Source organism: Schistosoma haematobium, chromosome 6 (assembly GCF_000699445.3).
Source record: "Schistosoma haematobium chromosome 6, whole genome shotgun sequence".
NCBI classification, from domain to species: Eukaryota; Metazoa; Platyhelminthes; class Trematoda; order Strigeidida; family Schistosomatidae; genus Schistosoma; species Schistosoma haematobium.
The window spans coordinates 1342443-1360838 of record NC_067201.1 but is presented as its reverse complement, the minus strand read 5'-3'; the positions used below and the strand labels follow the sequence as shown (position 1 = coordinate 1360838).

At 36.0% G+C, this 18396-nt stretch overlaps 1 protein-coding gene across 2 annotated transcripts in view; it reads right to left on the bottom strand.

The window, feature by feature from the left end:
- The window catches only part of MS3_00008280 (uncharacterized protein), a 37814-nt gene that overhangs the window by 11229 nt on the left and 8189 nt on the right, over window positions 1-18396 (bottom strand). The window contains exons 3-7 of one of the 2 annotated variants that reach the window (XM_051216642.1): window positions 14719-14805; window positions 12463-12618; window positions 7979-8070; window positions 4703-4796; window positions 2612-2832 (exon numbers count right to left, since the gene is read on the bottom strand). In XM_051216642.1, coding sequence (XP_051065232.1) covers window positions 2612-2832; window positions 4703-4796; window positions 7979-8070; window positions 12463-12618; window positions 14719-14805 — 650 coding nt within the window. Of the gene's footprint in view, window positions 1-2611; window positions 2833-4702; window positions 4797-5697; window positions 7644-7978; window positions 8071-12462; window positions 12619-14718; window positions 14806-18396 lie in introns of those variants that run through there. The other variant, XM_051216643.1, reaches the window with a different exon arrangement.

Here is an 18396-nt window from a genome sequence, read left to right as displayed (position 1 = left end):
ATTCAGTCTTTTACCAGGAAATTCGAAGACTAATTAAAGAATTATTCTTTCTGTAAGAAAGACTGTAATAATTTGAATTAACTCATTTTTGTCCGATATTCAACATTTGCACCCGCCATTTTGGGCAGCATACACCCAGTGCATTAATTAGTCGATCATATCATTTATTAACATGATCGGTTTTGTGTCATAATCGTTTTCTTTTAAAGGCAGAAGGGAGTTTGTCTCTATAATACAATTCTGTTTATTCATTCATTATAACATTAAAATGTTTATTTAATTGTAATAGTACAATCATAGTGATTATTTATGTGATTTAATAGAATACACATACACCGTTGAGTGACTTTCTGAAAAGTATTAAATGCTTAACTAATTATTTGATTTAACAAAGTATAAGTGTTGTAAATTTAAACTTTGCCCTGGGAGTTAGAAAGTCTTCATTTAGAAGAGTTATGACGCCTCATGGTGAAAGCCGAGTTCCTTCAGAAAACATGAGACTGATGCCCTTTCTGACAACCAGAGCAACCATTAATTTAGGTACATGAAATGCTTGTTCAAAAAAACCGTCAACCAACACCAAGGTCAGGATTTTCAATACAAATGTCAAAACAGTTCTACTCTCAGGAGTGGAAACTTGGAGAACTACGAAAGCGATCATCCAGAAAATACAGGTGTTCATTAACAGTTGTCTAAGCAAAATACTTCGGATCAGTTGGCCAGATGCTATCAGCAACAAACTACTGTGGGAGAGAACAAACCAGATCCCAACGGAGGAAAAAATCTGAAAGAAGCAGTGAAAGTGGATAGGACACACATTGAAGAAAGCTCCCAACTGTGTCACAAAGCAAGCTCTCACTTGGAATCTTCAAGGCCAAAGGGAAAGAGGAAGACCAAAGAACACATTACGCCGAGAACTAGAGAGACATGAAAAAAATTAGCTAGAAAGGATGTCTCAGGACAGATTGGGTTGGAGAATGCTGGTCGGCAGCCTATGCTTCATTGGGAGTAACAGGCGTGCTCAAGTCGGTGTTATGAAATAAAAACCCGAAGCACAAACATATCAACTTATCGGCCAACAAAGCAACATTAAAGAAGTAAAAACTTCGGATGATTACTTTTAGCTTTTTTTAGCCTACTACTCTTATGTCAGTCAGTAATTAACATCGAGATGAGTAGTAACTAAACATATATGTAACACGTATCTGAAATACTTAGAACGATAATGGTTTATCTCTTCAATAATCAATATAAAAGTTTTATTTCAAAACATCATTGCAGGAAGATGGTCATATAAATAATCCGACTATCGACAATACTTTACATTAGGTGTATTAAACATACGACAAACAAACGATCTATCACATTTCATAACATTTCGGTTTATAGTTTACATATAGATTGATAGTTAAAATGATTTGAATATGATTGGCATAGTGAATGTTGAAATTAGGCATTTGTCTTATTTAACATACAGCCACACATATCAACACAAACAAACAGTTCTACTAATGTATTCATAGAGTATGCCAGTACACGCATAACAGTATTCGTTATTCATGAACAATATAGAATCTAATTGATGAACCATTACAAATACAAATTGTTATATCCGAGCAAAGATTAAATCACGAGTAACTTCTGCTGAGACATATTAATTGACTAATATTATCTATATATTCTTATGGTATAACTATTCAATAATAAGATTATGTATATTTATATTCCTCTTATTATAAACTGTACTTTGATCTATAATTTATTATTGTACGATTTACGGTTGTTAAGCTGTGTTCAGTTTATTGACTACTGCCTCCCATGTTCACAACTACTTTTTGACTTTATTGTGTACACATGTTATTTTCTATTTTATGGTGCGTTGCGGTCTGTTTGGTTGATATATAAACCCAGTATGTCTGAAATAAATGATTAGATTTGCATAGTGGAAGCTGGTATTGGGATTCTGGACTCAAGTGGACGGGCTAAGCGGACATAGGACCGATAAGGACGCTAGGCTGCCCATACCGATCGAACGTCATTGGTTTGGCACAGTGCTACGATTGTGTAAGTCGTGTTTTAATTCGTGGATAAATCACGTATAAAAAAAGCCGGACATAAAGTCATAACACAAATAAGCATAATAATAATAACAATATGTAATGATAATAAAAGAACTGGGACAATTCCAAATAAAAAATCGTTGTAATCTGTATATTATTGAATGAAATAATTATTTAAAGTTGAAAATGTCATCTAATTTTGTATCCACTCTATTGGTTTATAACAAGCACGTTTATTGAAATATATGTATATTTATTTAAACATATAAACATTGATACAAACGGGCACCAAAACATATATGCTCCATATGAATCAGTAAATTTGTGTGTATGCTGAGATACTACTCGGGTAGCCAAACCTAAAACAGGTGGTTTCCTTAGGGGGTCACACCCCGAACATTTTATCTGGAGGTCTAATACACAAGGCAATGGATCAGCGTTAAGAGATCCAGTCCTATGGCAGTCGGTGACCAATCAAAACAGTCAGTCAGCTATAACGTAGGACCAGGCACACGTGCATATATATATATATATATTCAAACTTGACTTACTTAGCGTAACGGCGATATTTCAGATAGACATTATCACGAAACAGATTACCGAAATCGTGATGAATAAATTGCTTAGATGTTGCCAGAATGGAAGACAACTCAGAGATAGACATTGATGAACGATTATAATTGAAAGATGACATTTCAGCACCACCAGCACATTCAGAATATAAATTATACTCATTTAATCCCTTCATAGAAGTTTCATATAGTTGACTAACCTAGAAAATACCAATAACACAATTTTAATAGTTGAATTCATGAGTCGATTTAAACTAGATCACCAATGAAAACCTGGAAGCACAGGCCATCAAGTGATTCATGAATTCAACTCTGAAAATACTACAATCTTCATAAATCCCCATTCTGATTATAACATAGTTGTAAGAAACTAGAAAAAGGATTCACAGATTTCACCTTTATTATGGTATGGTGTGTTACCAAAAGGAATTTAAGAATAGTAAATAGGTTCTCGTAAAAATTGATTGTCAGTGTACAACCAAAAACAAGAGTGGAATCATCAACATTACAACGTAGATCATAATATAACAGCTACATATACTACTGAAAAAGTAAATAGAGCGAATAGTACAGTATGAACTACACTATTAGCAAAAGATTATTAGAACTAAAATATATGTGTCCTGGATTCGAAGTCGTTAGTTAGTAGACATATAATGGCCATTTAACAGTGTATAAGTATGCTCATTTTTTCCATAGTCTTATTTATTGGTCAAACAATCAGCCTGCAAGCAAATGCAGTTGTCCGTGTTGACATATTTCTGTGCTTGGAGGGAGATTTCTTAGAGGTCTTATCTACAAGGTGGTGGGAGGACAACAGGAGGTGCCATCCCATGGTGGTCGGTGACCAAAACAAATTAATACTCTATCCATTTCCTTGGGATACTGGAATGCAAGTAACACAACTGGTTTGAAGTTAGGCTTTTCCGCCTATTATATGATGAAGTGAATTATGAATGTCAACTTTTGAGAACCATTTATGCACAAATACGTTACATAGATTTTTACTGTATAATTGTTAAGTAGCTAAACTATTCATATTCGTGTTCCTCTTATTATAAGCTTTATTGTGACTCATAAAATATTATTATCCGATTTACCGTTCTTGAGTTATACCCAGTCTGTTCATTACAGTCTCCCACATTCACAGCCACTTTTGGCTATATCTTGCGCAATTGCTTTCTATTTTATGATACGGTGTGGTCTGTTTGGTTTGTATATAAACCCAGTATGTTTGAAAGAAATGATTCATATTGCAGAGGCTGAGATTGGTGTTCTGGATTTAACAGAGGGCTAGGCAGGAAGCAGGACTGGTGAAGGACTCTAGACTGCTCGTACGGGTTTTATGCGTCATTGGTCCGGTCGATAAATCATTGTTCTCTAATAGGTGGTATCATTACGTCATATATTAATAGGGCAAAAGCCACCCTGAGTGGAGCTTACGTACCTCTCAACACGTTTCAAGTCCCATACTTTCACTCTTCGTCCTCTTCCGTCAGTAAAAAAACGCAGCCGCAACGTGGACATTGTCAGTAAGGCTCCATTAGTAGAGGTTCCAAACGCGTGTTTGTATGAGAGCATCTCGACAGGGAGTGCAGATAAAAGGTCTTCCCGGTATGTGAAAAGATTGAACGTATTTATAGCTAACTTATTAAACACGACGATAGTAACGTATAAAAATATTGCTTTAAATCAAAAGTATTGTTAAAGAAATGTGATCTCTTTTTAGTTAGGTTATCAAACCAGGAAGCCAGGAAACATCTACGAAAATGGTGCAGTTAAATAGCCTGTGGCTTTATGAAGCTCTTTGATGGTCTCCTAACACAGTTTCTATACACTTTTAGCTTAGCCACTCTGATACACGTCAGGGTGGAGGCGATGAATGAGACATGTAGAGTACACATGCCCAGTTCAGCTGAAACAAACTACACGTTCAATGTGTAAGTAATAAGGACATATTTGTAAAACAACCAAAAAAATACACCCATACTAAAAGTCATTGTACAAACAGAACATGAAATAAATTATAAAAACACTGAACAGACACAGACTGTCTATAAACAAACTCACAATCCGTTGACATTCAGGTGATTCATTATCCGTGAACATACAAACGGTTGAGCATTTATCTTCGCAACATTTATTATTTAAATCATTCCATGAACTAAGGAGGAAAGGCGAAGAGGATACAGTTATGGATGTATGTAATCACAACTACTTTGCACATGATTAAGCACCTTATTCTAAGAACACACATAACACCTACAAGTGTGCCCATTGTATTCTCTCTCTTTCTGACTTCAGTGTTGGTCCGTCCTTTCATAACTATTAAACTATAACAAATTGAACAGTCCAGAGGGGCGCTAGTTAGTGTATCACATTCAATTATACTACTTCTACCCCACCCCACCCCGAAAAACAACTGCAAAAATTAAATTAAACGTATCTCTCAGCAACCAACTTGTGTACAAGTAGAGTAGTAGTAATTTGTTCAATATATACGCTAAAATATATATCAGAAAAACATTATTTGACAAAAATTAGGGTATAGCAATTTTATCCTACCTTAAATGAGCTTCTTTCATTCCCGTTTTACAACTATCAAAAACATTACTAAAACTCCTTACAATTAAAACTTCTATATTGACTATCCTGTTGTTTTACGCTCTATCGTTTATCTAAATGTTTTATGCCAATTCAGAAGTGATTATTCAATTTAATTTAATTAACAACAGTGTAGATCACTTTCTTTAGTCATAATATCTAGAGGATTTGTGAATCGACAGATAATTACCATTTAAACATTAAAATTAAAACACAAAGTTCAGTGAAGGGATCTCTTTTCAACGAATTGATTATCAAGCTATACAATCGTATATATATGAAATTTTTGTTTTTTTTTTGTAAAAGTACTAATTCCGTGAGGAAATGTGAACATAATGAACCAAGATGATGTAATAAAAAAGAGGTTATAATATTAGATTACGTAATACGAATAATAACAATAACAATAGATTTAGTGAATATAATAAAATGATTAAAATGTTTTTCACTAGTTGAAGTCACGAGTCAATTGAAGCTAGGTCACCATGGAAGATCTGGAAGCATTGGACGGCCGTCTCGTCCTATTGTGGGACTCCTCAGCAGTGCGCATCCATGACCCCGCACCCCGCGGGATTCGAACCCGGGACCTACTGGCTCCGCGCGCGAGCACTTGACCATTAGACCACTGAGCCGGCATCCAACGGTGTTAATGTCTAACTTCAAGCAATCCACGAAGTTGCGCCACCGTACACCATTGTCTTCAGTGAGTTCCTATCTCACAACATGCCGAAGAAAAACCTTTAACTAAGTCTGAAATTTAAAGGTGATAGAACATCAGACGTAATCGAAAATTGTCTAACAACAACGATTAGAAGAACATTTAATGTGGCTAAACTGCGAATAAACTTCACTAGTAGGAACTTATTTTCTGTATCCATAAAAGATAAGCTCCCGCGTCTGGTCGCCTCCATGTGCATCTACCAGTTCACCTGCTCTTGTGGAGCAAGGTACATTGGCCGTAGTCAGCGCTCGCTTTCACCTCGGATACGAGAACATATACCAGCTTGGTTCTATAAGGGCGAAAGGAAAGCAGTTAGGAGTTTTACACTTGAACACCTAATCGACTGTAACCATTCTACAGATCCATAAATTGATTTTAAGGTTGTTTATGTGATTCGTTTAAATCTACCCCGATTTCTTCGTATTCAACTCTTAAAAATAGCCGAAGCTCTTACCATCCAGGAGCCTAAACCAGAACTATGCGTACAAAAGAAGTACGTCTTATCATTATCGTTACCTTGGACTCAATTATATTGATTATCCTATTATCATTATTATAACTGCATTCCCCCTTTTCAGCAGCAGTAGGTCTCAATATACACAAAGGGAAAAGCAAGATTCTTCGATAAAACACAACATGCACCAATCCAATCACAAGTGACAGAGAAGATTTGGAAGATGTAAAAACCTTTACATATTTGGGCAGCATCATTGATGAACACGCTGGATCTGATGCAGATGTGAAGGCGCGGATCGGCAAAGCACGAGTAGCATATTTACAACTGAAGAACATCTGGAACTCAAAGCAACTGTCAACCAACACCAAGAACAGGATTTTCAATACAAATGTCAAAACAGTTCTACTCTCAGGAGTGGAAACTTGGAGAACTACGAAAGCGATCATCCAGAAAATACAGGTGTTCATTAACAGTTGTCTAAGCAAAATACTTCGGATCAGTTGGCCAGACACTATTAGCAACAACCTACTATGGGAGAGAACAAACTAGATCCCAACAGAGGAAGAAATCAGGAAGAAGCAGTGGAAGTGGATAGGACACACATTGAAGAAAGCTCCCAACTGTGTCACAAGGCAAGCTCTCACTTGGAATCTTCAAGGCCAAATGGAAAGAGAACGACCAAAGAACACATAGACATGAGTCAAATGAACGAGAATTGGATGGAACTAGAAAAGAAGGCCTAGGACAGAGCGGGTTGGAGAATGCTGGTCGGCGGCCAATGCTCCATTAGGAGTAACAGGCGTAAGTAAGTAAGTAAGTAATTCCCCCTTTACTTATGTCTTATATTCTCATTATTTTATTCGTAAATACCCATCATATCACCTTGTTTATGTACTTTTTACATCTCTATGACCTTTAATTATTATAACAAAATCATTTTAATCATTTTATTATATTCACTAAATCTATTGTTATTGTTATTATTCGTATTATGTAATCTAATATTATAACCTTTTTATCAATTGTGTTCACATTTCCTCACGGAATTAGTACTTTTACAAAAAAAAATACAAAAAAAACTTCATCTATATACGATTGTATAGCTTGATAATCAATTCGTTGAAAAGAGATCCTTTCACTGAACTTTGTGTTTTAATTTGTGAATCTTTGTTTTGCAGATCATATCCGAAATGCAAAATGGTCAAATTGTGAAGAAGTTGGTTAAATATCTGAAAAAAAATAAGTCCGTTAAACAGTTTGAATTCATGAGGCTTTCAATGTGTATTTTCTTTTTTTTTTTAATAGAGAACGATTCAATTGATAAAGTTACGAAGTTATGCATTGACTAGATTAACTTTTTGCATTAACAACGATATGAAACATAAAGTTACATAAAAATCGTAACGATTCATTTCCATAAGTAAGACTAATCATGAGAACAAATACAATTCACAGGAGATTGAATTTTCACTATTATTTAAACAAATACTAATTACACAAGTGTTTGACAGTTCAACTGATATCTACTTTTACACATTCATACATACACACAATGATTACTTACTTTTCACCAATCAAACCATGATAATTAATAAAATACAAAAGAGAATTATCATTGAATCTGTAATTAATCAATCCATTCCCAACAGCAATGCCCTACAAATGAAAAAGAAGGACAGAATAGTTCAAGATGTACATCAACTAACTATTGGACTAAAATTACAACAGAATTTTCATGAATATAAAAATGATGATATTTAACTTTTGATGAAACTGATCAAAGTGAAATATTGTAGAATACTTTACGACCAGCATAGTTATTCTCGGTTATATGAAGGTAGACTAAACCAAAACATAATACCAGTTCATGAAATTAGTGACTGTTGGTTTGAGCCTTTTTATTGAGTACAGACTAATCAATCGAGGTCCATGAGATAACCGTGATCAGTGGTTAGAGACGTTAAGTGCCATAGTGAGGGATACGTATTCATCCTCTATCGAACTCTTCTTCAAATTCCAGTATTCCTTCATAAATACAGTTTCATCCCATCGTCTGGAACCACGTTCTGAATACTTAGTACTGATCACTATCATTACTGTTTCGATCACTTCGACTACGTTGCTATTTGACTTCTTAATTTCATCTCGTCGTCTCGATGTGGGGTACCAACCTGGCGTAATGCACAGAATTTGTGACAGGCTCTATATGGTAATTATGAATAACTGGTTATACTATTTCCAAATACATAGATTTACTTATCTACTCAATGGCTTTGTATACTGAAATTTGATTACAATTACGATTGAAGAATAGGCTTAATGAAAAAGACGTAATTAGTCAGATCACACAGATGAATTCCATAGGGCAGGTGCTATTTAAGTTAGAGTCGTCTGATAGAGCACGGTTTATTAAAGATTCCCATTGTGAAAATTAGAACAACACATATAAGCGAACAATATTGTTTTCAATTAGATCGTCATCAGGCTTTACTCTAATATACATGAATATTTATACGAAAATGTTAAACCAATCAAGGCAATATGGGTCATTAATCACAATGAAATAGAATAAGTCACTACACATAAAATAGGTAAAAGTACAAGTTGATAGTACGAAGACAGGTGAACTGATAGTAGTAAGAGTAATAAACTACAATAACAAAACTCTTATCAATAGTTAAACATTGGAAATAGAAGGTCAAACAAACGAAGGTAAATAGACTAGGAATAGTCAACACCAAAACATTAACATCATTACGTAATAAGATGTGTGTAAATAATTAAATAGTGAAGAATACAAACGGAAAGAGGCGGAAAATTACAAACAAATAATGAATGAGGAAATAAGGTTACCGATAACACAAATAGAATAAAATAAATAAATAATGATAATAATAAAATTTAAATAAAAAATTGTTATTTAAGTTATAACTGGCCATGAAAGGGATAGGGGGGTCACGTATTTCTTCTGTACACATAAATTGGGGTTATATGTACGAATTCCAATGGCTTCAGCTATATATGGGAGACGGGAACGAACTCCGTCGGGAAATGATGGAGGTATACGATGGATAACTCGAAATGATTTCGATTTATCTAAAGCATGACCGCTATCAATGATATGTGCCAACATAGAACTGTGAATAGATTTTATCTGGCCTTTTATGTACCAAGTTGGTAGATGTTCACTCATTCGTTGGTTATGTTGCCTGGTAGTACGCCCTATATAGCTATCTCCACAGGAGCAGCTGAATTTGTAAATGCACATAGAAGAGGCCAACTCAGGTAACTTATCCTTCGTTTGCGTAGACATCGCTGGTCGACAAGAGAAGGTCAACGCAAGATTGGCTGCGTAGAATGTCCTGGTGATTACTTTATTTAACCTATATTTCAGAGTATCACTAGCCACATCCCCGTTGAATTGCACTTTCATGTATAAAGGTTTCTTACGAACAGTCGAAATCTCCGACTTCTTTATTATGTCATATATGTACTTCTTAATGAAAGCACTGGGGTAGCCGATCTCAGTCAGTGAGTTGTTGATAAATTCAAGCTCCTGACTTAGAGTATCTACTGTACAGATCTTTTTTTTGCTCTGCTAGTGAGACATCTGACCAAATTTCTCTTGTAACGGATAGATGTGAAACTGCAGAAGTGAGTATATTGGCATGAAGAGTGGTTTCTTCTATACACACTTCTACTTAATGTGCCGTCACTTCGTCTGCTTAGTGTGACGTCAAGGAAGTTCAGCTTCTTATCATGCTCGCTTTCACCAGTGAAAGTAATCGCTGGGTGAACACTGTTGAATTGTTCTAGGAGTTCCTCCTACCTGGTGTTTTGATCTACGATAATGGTGTCGTCAATGTAGCGGCAATATAAACCAAGTTTCTTAATAGTCTCATTGAGAGGTCCATTTTCTAGCTTTGCTAGGAAGAGATCAGCTAAAATCGGACCTAGAGGTGAGCTCATGGCTATCCCGTCTATTTGTCTATAATAAGTATTGTTGAAGACAAAATGTACATTCAGCGTGCATCTTAGGAGCAGTTCCTTTAGACTATCGTTAGGCAAGCCAATGTTGATTTGTTTTTCTGATATTTGCTTGCATATAAACTCAATAGTCTCTATAAGTCGTACGTTGGTGAACAAAGAACCTCCATCCAATGAGATCATATTCTTCATACTAACATTAATATTTTCCACTTTAGAGATGAAGTTGAAGACATATTTTACACTATTTCTAACAACTGATTTGTGCAAAGGTTTTAAGCTTCGTACTAGCCACTTTACAATTTTGTGGTAAGGAGAATTGTACATATCTAGAATTGGGCGTAGAGGAAGACCCGATTTATGTACTTTAGGCAAACCATACAGTCGTGGTGTAAATGATCCAGTCGGCTTAATTGAATCGTGAATCTCGGTCGTAATTAATCCCTTTTTTTTAGATCATTAAGGAAATCGGCCAATTGTATTTCTACTTTAATATTGATGTCACAATTACTAGTAATTATCTGAAATTTGCTAGGATCGCTAAGCATTGTTTCCACTTTTCTCATGTAATTATTTTTGTTCATGAGAACTATACCTCCTCCTTTATCTGGTTTGGTTATGGTCAGGGTTTCATCTTTTGTTTGTCAACACAAATTTAAGTGAATAGTAGTTTTGTACATTTGATTAGTCCTGATGTAGTTTTTCTTTAGTTTAATACAAAAAAAATATCACTAAAAATTGTAGAAACGATTCAAACGAGATCTTTATTCCGATTCTTCAGGCTTTTCAGACAATTTGGCACTTAACAGCTACTTGAAATTAAGAAGTCAACTTAGTAAGTGTTGCATTTTTTATTTTGGGACTTATTCACTACCAATATGTGGTTTGTAACTAACTATCTAAGGAATTGATATTTGCTATTCAGTGGTAACCATTGTTCACATGTAATCGAGATGTCTGAAATTGTTAGTACATCTAACCAACATTTCAAATTAAAAATATGTATATATTTGTCATATACATATGGATTAGTATTTCACCTTATATTTATAATTATCATGAACAAGATATGATCTTGAATGAAGACGAAAGACAATAAAACAATATATTACAGCCCCAGGAATTCAAAAACTATCAAGACTTCAGAGGTTTCTAGGATAGATGCGCTTTTTCACCCTCTACTACTGTACAGGAAGTTATTCATATTCCTTATTGGAACCAACATGATTTGTGTGAAGGTTGAAATACTGTTTAGCCGCTTTAACATAAGTACACTATTATCTTAGGAGGCCACTGTCGAGTTATTAACCTCAAGATCTAATGCACAAAACAGTGGAGTAATTCCCATGGTAGTCAATGATCAAAGTGGGTTTATAGACGACTAATTCTTTCAGGATAATTAAACTCATATATACAACTAGTTTGAAATTGAGTTTACTAAATTTTCTAGACAAATTATCTGTCAACCGACGTCTAGCTTTGCTGAAATTGACTCATGTGTTCTCGTTGTCACATGAACATTTTGTTGGGACAATTAGGCAGTGCGATATACCGCTCTATATAAGAGTGTTTTCGTGTAGATTGATCACATGAAATTAGGGAGTATTCCTGGCCCTAATTATAAACTCATCAAACAAATAATATCACGAATATTCTCAATAGGCATGGCTAATTTTTACCAGGACAACATCAACTATACCAGGTAATTAATACTGAAAACATGATTATTAACTGGATAAACGTAAAAGAAAACCAACAAGGGAAGATTGTCATGCAGTTTCGTGGATTGATTGACTTGTACACGGTTGAATCCCGGCTCAGTGGTCTACAGGTTAAACGTCTGCTCATCAAACCGAAGATCTTGGGTTCGATTCCCAGTTTGTCAGTCGTGTGTGCACTACAGAGAAGTCCCATACTAAAACGAAACGGCCGTCTAGTGCCTTTAGGTTCTCAATGGTTGCTTAACTTATATCGGTTCATGGTATCAAGAAAAACTGTTTGCTAGTTTTCTGGAGAATAATGATAATTATGTCCCTTTTTTAAAAAAAAGTTTAACTATACCTTCAAGTCGAATCTTGATGAATTTAAAAGAAGTAGACTTAATGTTGGCACGTAAACACCGGCGTAACTTTCACCAGTAACATATAGACGACGTCCTTCATATTCGGGGAACTTTTTCAGGAAATGAAGCAATGCATGATAATTGTCTAAAGCAGTCTATTTTTAACATGAAAATTGAACGAAAGAAAATTTGATTATAATAACGCGAAAATTATCTGCATGAATGTAAAAACCAGAAACTTTAAAGCAAGAGTTGATAGATGACAAAGGACACTTATTATTTTACATAGTTGAAGGCTATATTTTACTTCGGTTATCACTGACTAGGTGATTACAGGTGAATAGTAAGAAGCTTTGTTTGGTCTTTATTAAGTGCTATTCGGTACAAAGTAGCAAAGTCAACGGATTCTCTCCATGAGATTGAGAAACGCATGATTATTTGGAGCCAAAATATCCGAAATCTCCTAATAGCATCAGCACACTGAATGCATTTAGGGGCCTCTAGTAGAGATGTGAAAGACGATTCATGAATGAGTAGTGACTTGATAACTTTTATCCCATCGCACCACCATACACATACACACCTGATACTAATAGTAATTGTGATAAGATGATTTAAAAGTCATGTACTAACCAGCAGAATAAGAGACAGCTTCTCGTGTGAAGCTTAACAATACTAATTATTTACCTAAACTCCTCTGTATATGAGTAAAACCAGACCAACAATTGAAACAGAATTATATGAATTCACTATATTTCGTGGTTTATCATCAACTAATTACAACCATATATATATTGGAAGGTAAAATTGAGGTATTATATAATATGAAACAACCGATATTGATGACGAAGAGAATTGGAACGACAAAGATTATCAATAACAACTTTATATGTATATATGTGTGCAAGAACAGGTTAGAGGTCATTTGGAGATAGGATTCAAAAGCATAGAAGGGTGGGTGATGCATCAATTGTATAAGGTCCGGAGACAGATACGATGGATTGTGTGACAAATTTAGAGGTTGTGAAGGCTTTACATAAGATTACAGGAATTAGAAATCGATGAGTTACGTAGTGATTGAACAGGATTTGAAGAGTTTACATAAGTTAAGAGAATTAAGTGAATGTGAAGACTTTAATGGACGGATGGTTTTGGTGTACTTGAAATAAGAATTAGTTGAGGGAAGACCACGTAATAAAATAAACACTAATAAAATAGTGATAATGACAGAAGTAATTTATCAAGGTCGTGATAAGTTTATTACTGTCTCTTTCTGAATACATAAATCAGGTTTGAGTCTATTTATTGCTATTACTTTGGCAAACCGAAGAGACGCCGCGTTGTTTTATCTGTTAATACTTTTGAAGGCTTGTAGAATGTCAATAGTATACCCGGTATCAAGTAAATGCCGAGTTTTTCCATTCTTTGGTACGTTCATGTAAATTGGTGAATGCGTTGAAGGTTGCCAATCCATCAGCAAGACTGACGATCTTACGTCAAACAACCCAAAATTGACAGGTCCTCTTTTCTCAGTACCTTCAACTGTACATTATATATATATAGTTATTATTGATAATCTTTGTCATTCCAATTCTCTTCGTCATCAATATCGATTGTTTCACATTATACCATACCTCAATGTTACTTTCTAATACATATATGGTTGTAAGTAGCTGATGAGAAACCACAAAATATAGAGAATTCATATTATTGTCTCAATTGTTGTTCTGGCTTTATTCAAATTCATAAAGGGTACCGATTGTATGAAACTTTCCTGTATACTTAAAGTAGAATACAAAACTGCTTTTTAAATACCTCATGAATCCATAACCATTATTTATTATAAATTTGGATAGCTAAATATCATGGCCACTGATTGTATTAAATAACAGATTGATGTAGTCTATTATCTTGAACAAGTTGTAATTGGTAAACAGTTGAAAAGCTACTGACAAATCAGTATGGAAGTGGAGCTTGCCAAAAAAAGAACTAAACGACACACAAATGCAATGTTTGGTAGGAATTTCGAACGTATTCCGAGTATGAAGAAATATTTACGTTTAGTTGGCTAAATCACATGAGATAAATGACGTCAACATGTAAATCCTAAGAAAATAATTAGTTCAAATGAACTAATGGATGGTTGGTTGGATAAATTCATGACACCACTTTTCCATCTTAAAAAGTTGACAGTGAAAAGGACAGTAATGAAAGCAATACTTTGAAACCATCTGTTACAAAAACATAGTGCTTACTCGATCATCATCCCATGTTTGAGATGGAGCAGTAGAATAAGAGAATCCCACACCAGCTGGGGCCTCTAGGTACAAAACATTAGCAATCTAAAGAAGAACAAAATAAGGTCAACTAAACAGTTTTAGTTTACGTGGGAAAATTGATGAAATTTGTTTTTACTCAACATAATATACATTTACAAACAGTAATAATATGTCCACTATATGTTGTGATAATCTTAAAGTATGCCTAAGACAATCAAATGGGAAAACGGTGTACAAATGCAGAATACCATGTACATACTTAGGTGATAATCTCAATTTTTAGGATACATTGTGAAGCTGTGACGTGTAACACAATACTATGGGTTCCTATTACTGAAAATATCAAAAAATTTGTAGTTACTGCCCCAATTATTTGAACAACACTAATCTAGCCATCATACATACAACGTGCGTACTGATGTGCACGAATATTGGTCAATATTATTATAAAAAAGTACATATGAAAATTATATTTGAAATAATCTTAGAGGTTGAAATTTAAATGATTCCAACGTTTCGTTCAACAAACTAGTGTGAACTTCGTCAGGGTAGGATAATCGAAATCAAGATCATCAAAGAAATATATATTGTTTAACAATCAAAACAAGTCTATACTGCACAAATTTAATCATATTTACGTGCTCACTTTAGTAAATAGGATAATACGAATCAGTTATATGCGAAGCATAAGAAAATAAATGACTACATGCATTGTGTGTGTCTGTATGTCAATCAGTCAGTCAGCTACAACGTAGGACCAGGCACATATGTGCATCGGTCCAGGTTGCCATACCGCATCAGCACAACAAGATGAACACCGGATTCATAGCAGTGATCATGTCAAAAGTGGTAATATATAGGAGAAAGATTGCATAAAAGGATACAGTACAGGAAGAAAGAATTAGTTAATAGAAAGAAAGATATGAAGTGATTTTAATCTCTTAGAAAGACAAAGACTGTATACACCTACGCCATTGTGATCGATTCTGAGCCATATCACCAAGAGTCTCCAACCATTCGTTACGAAAGTCACGCGGACCCCAACCAAGTAGTCTGCATCTCCCAACATGGGTCAGACTAGAAGTTAGTGACTTCAAGCACTGATGCCACGTTTTGGTTTGGCCGCCCCTAACTTTCTTCCAACCATCCCCTACACCGGTTAGCATTGCGCGTCGTGGTAATTGGTGTACAAGCATACGTAACACGTGGCCCAACCATCTCAGTCGATGAAGATTCACAACCTTATCAACTGATTAACCATCATTCCCTAATACCCTGCGTCTAACCTCACTATTACTTACCCGGTGATCCCAACAGACGCCAGCAATATTTCTAAGGCATCTGTGGTCAAATACTAGTAGCTGACGAGTATCTTCTACTCTTAATGGCCATGTTTCGCTGCCGTAAATTAAAACAAAACGAACTGCCGCGCAGTATACTCGTCCATTTATTGATAGACGGATACCTCGCCTTCACCAAATGTGACGTAAGTTGGCAAAAGCCAAACGACCTTTTCGAATCCGTGCTGCGATTTAGTCCGATACCAACTCATTAGGGCTGATCAGACTTCCAAGATAAGTGAAGTTGTCAACGCGTTCGACTACTTCACTCCCTATCCTTAGTTCACGTGTTGACGCAAGCCAGTCCTGAAGCAACAACTTGCATTTAGAGGGAGAGAAGCGCATTCCAAACATTCTGGCATTGTTGCTCAGTGCTACCAGAAAACTCTGCATTTTGTCAGCGCTGAAGGAAACACCTTACTGCTGCCACACCTCTCTACAGTCAGCAGTACGACTTTGTCTTCAGACCTTGGGTTTGTTGCTTTTAGTCTCACCGCTCTTCAACCGACCTGTCTGACATTGTAGGACCTTAAGGAACGGCTGTTCCAGCCAGCATAGCTCGGTTGCTTCATCACGATAGGCATGCCCGACCAACACGTCAAGGTAGCAACAACGGTCGGTCATATTATCTGAGTTGTAAGCCTAAAATAAATTATTCTTACAACTCCGTTTTGGCTTGTGAATATCATATCTAAAACAAAGTAGTCATATATATATATATATATATATATATATATATATATATATATATATATATATATATATATATCAATATTCAATGACTTGAGATAGTTAACTAAAGCCTGTTCGGTTGTCTGAGTTAGTAACATGTGTTATGTAGGATTAAGATGATACATTTCAGTCAGTCAGTAAGAACGTAGAACTTCGTACGTACGTACATCAGTTCGAGTTGCCACACCACATTAGCACAGAGATGCAGTGGTCGATTCAAATCCCGCAGTGGTAGAGGTAATAAGAGTATAAGCAGTAATCGGAAAGATTAGTGTTTGGAGATGTTACTTAAAGAGTATAATACAGTGAAATAAGTTTGGGAGGAGAAAAAAAAGAGACAAGGAGGAATAAGGATATCAAAATTTGGGAGAACACAAAGAGTGGATGCACCTGCGCCATTGCAAACGATTTTGAGCCATGTCACTCAAGGTCTCTAACCATCGGTTGCTATCATCTCGCGGTCCCCAACCAGGTAGTTTACACCTACCGACATGACTCAGACCACTTGTCAGTGACTTCATGGACTTGTGCCATGTTTTGGTCTGGCCGCCCCTAGCTTTCTTCCAACCTACTCCTATACCACTGAACATCGCACGTCGAGGCAGTCGGTCGTTGGGCATACGTAACACGTGTCCAAGTCATCTCAACTGATGGAGTTTCACTACGTCATCAATCGATTTGCCATCCTTACCTAGTACCCGTTTCCTAACAACTGCATTACTTACTCGATGGTCCCATGATATACGAGCAATGTTTCGAAGACACCTATGATCAAATACTAGTAACCTGCGGATATCTTCTACTCTTACCGGCCATGTTTCACTGCCATAAAGTACGACGGAACGAACTGCTGCGCAGTAAAAACGTCCTTTGGTTGATAGACGGATATCTCGCCCACGCCATAAATGACGCAAGTTGGCAAAAGCTAGTCGAGCCTTCTGTATTCGTGCTGAGATTTCGTCACACACCAGACCACAAGGGCTGATAAGACTTCCAGGATAGGTGAAGCGATCGACACGCTCAATTACTTCACTCCCTATCATTAGTTCGCGTGTCAACGCAACCCAATCCTGAAGCAACATTTTGCATTTCGAGGGGGAGAATCACATCCCGAACATGCTTGCATTGTTGCTTATGTGGTGGTCATAAGACTCTGCATTTTGTCAGCGTCTTCCCCAAATAAAACTATGTCATCAGCATATTCTAAGTCAACAAGTGAACCTCCCGGTAGAAGTCCAACCCCTGGAAATTTAGATGAGGAGAGTGTTATCTTTAAAAGTACGTCGACAACAAAGTTGAACAAGAATGGGGAGAGTGGACAGTCCTGACGAACACCACTTGAGGCAATAAATTCTGATGACAGTTCGCCATAAGCTCTCACTCTACCAGTTGTGTTCCAGTAGAGAGCCTGTATAAGGTTAATGTACTACTTTGGTACTCCTTTCAGTGACAAACACTCCCATAGAACCTCACGATCAACAGAGTAGAATGCTGCCTTAAGGTCGCGAAATACTACCATTGTGGGGCGTCTGAACGTGTGTCTGTGTTCTAGAACCTGACATAGTGTGAATATGTGGTCTAT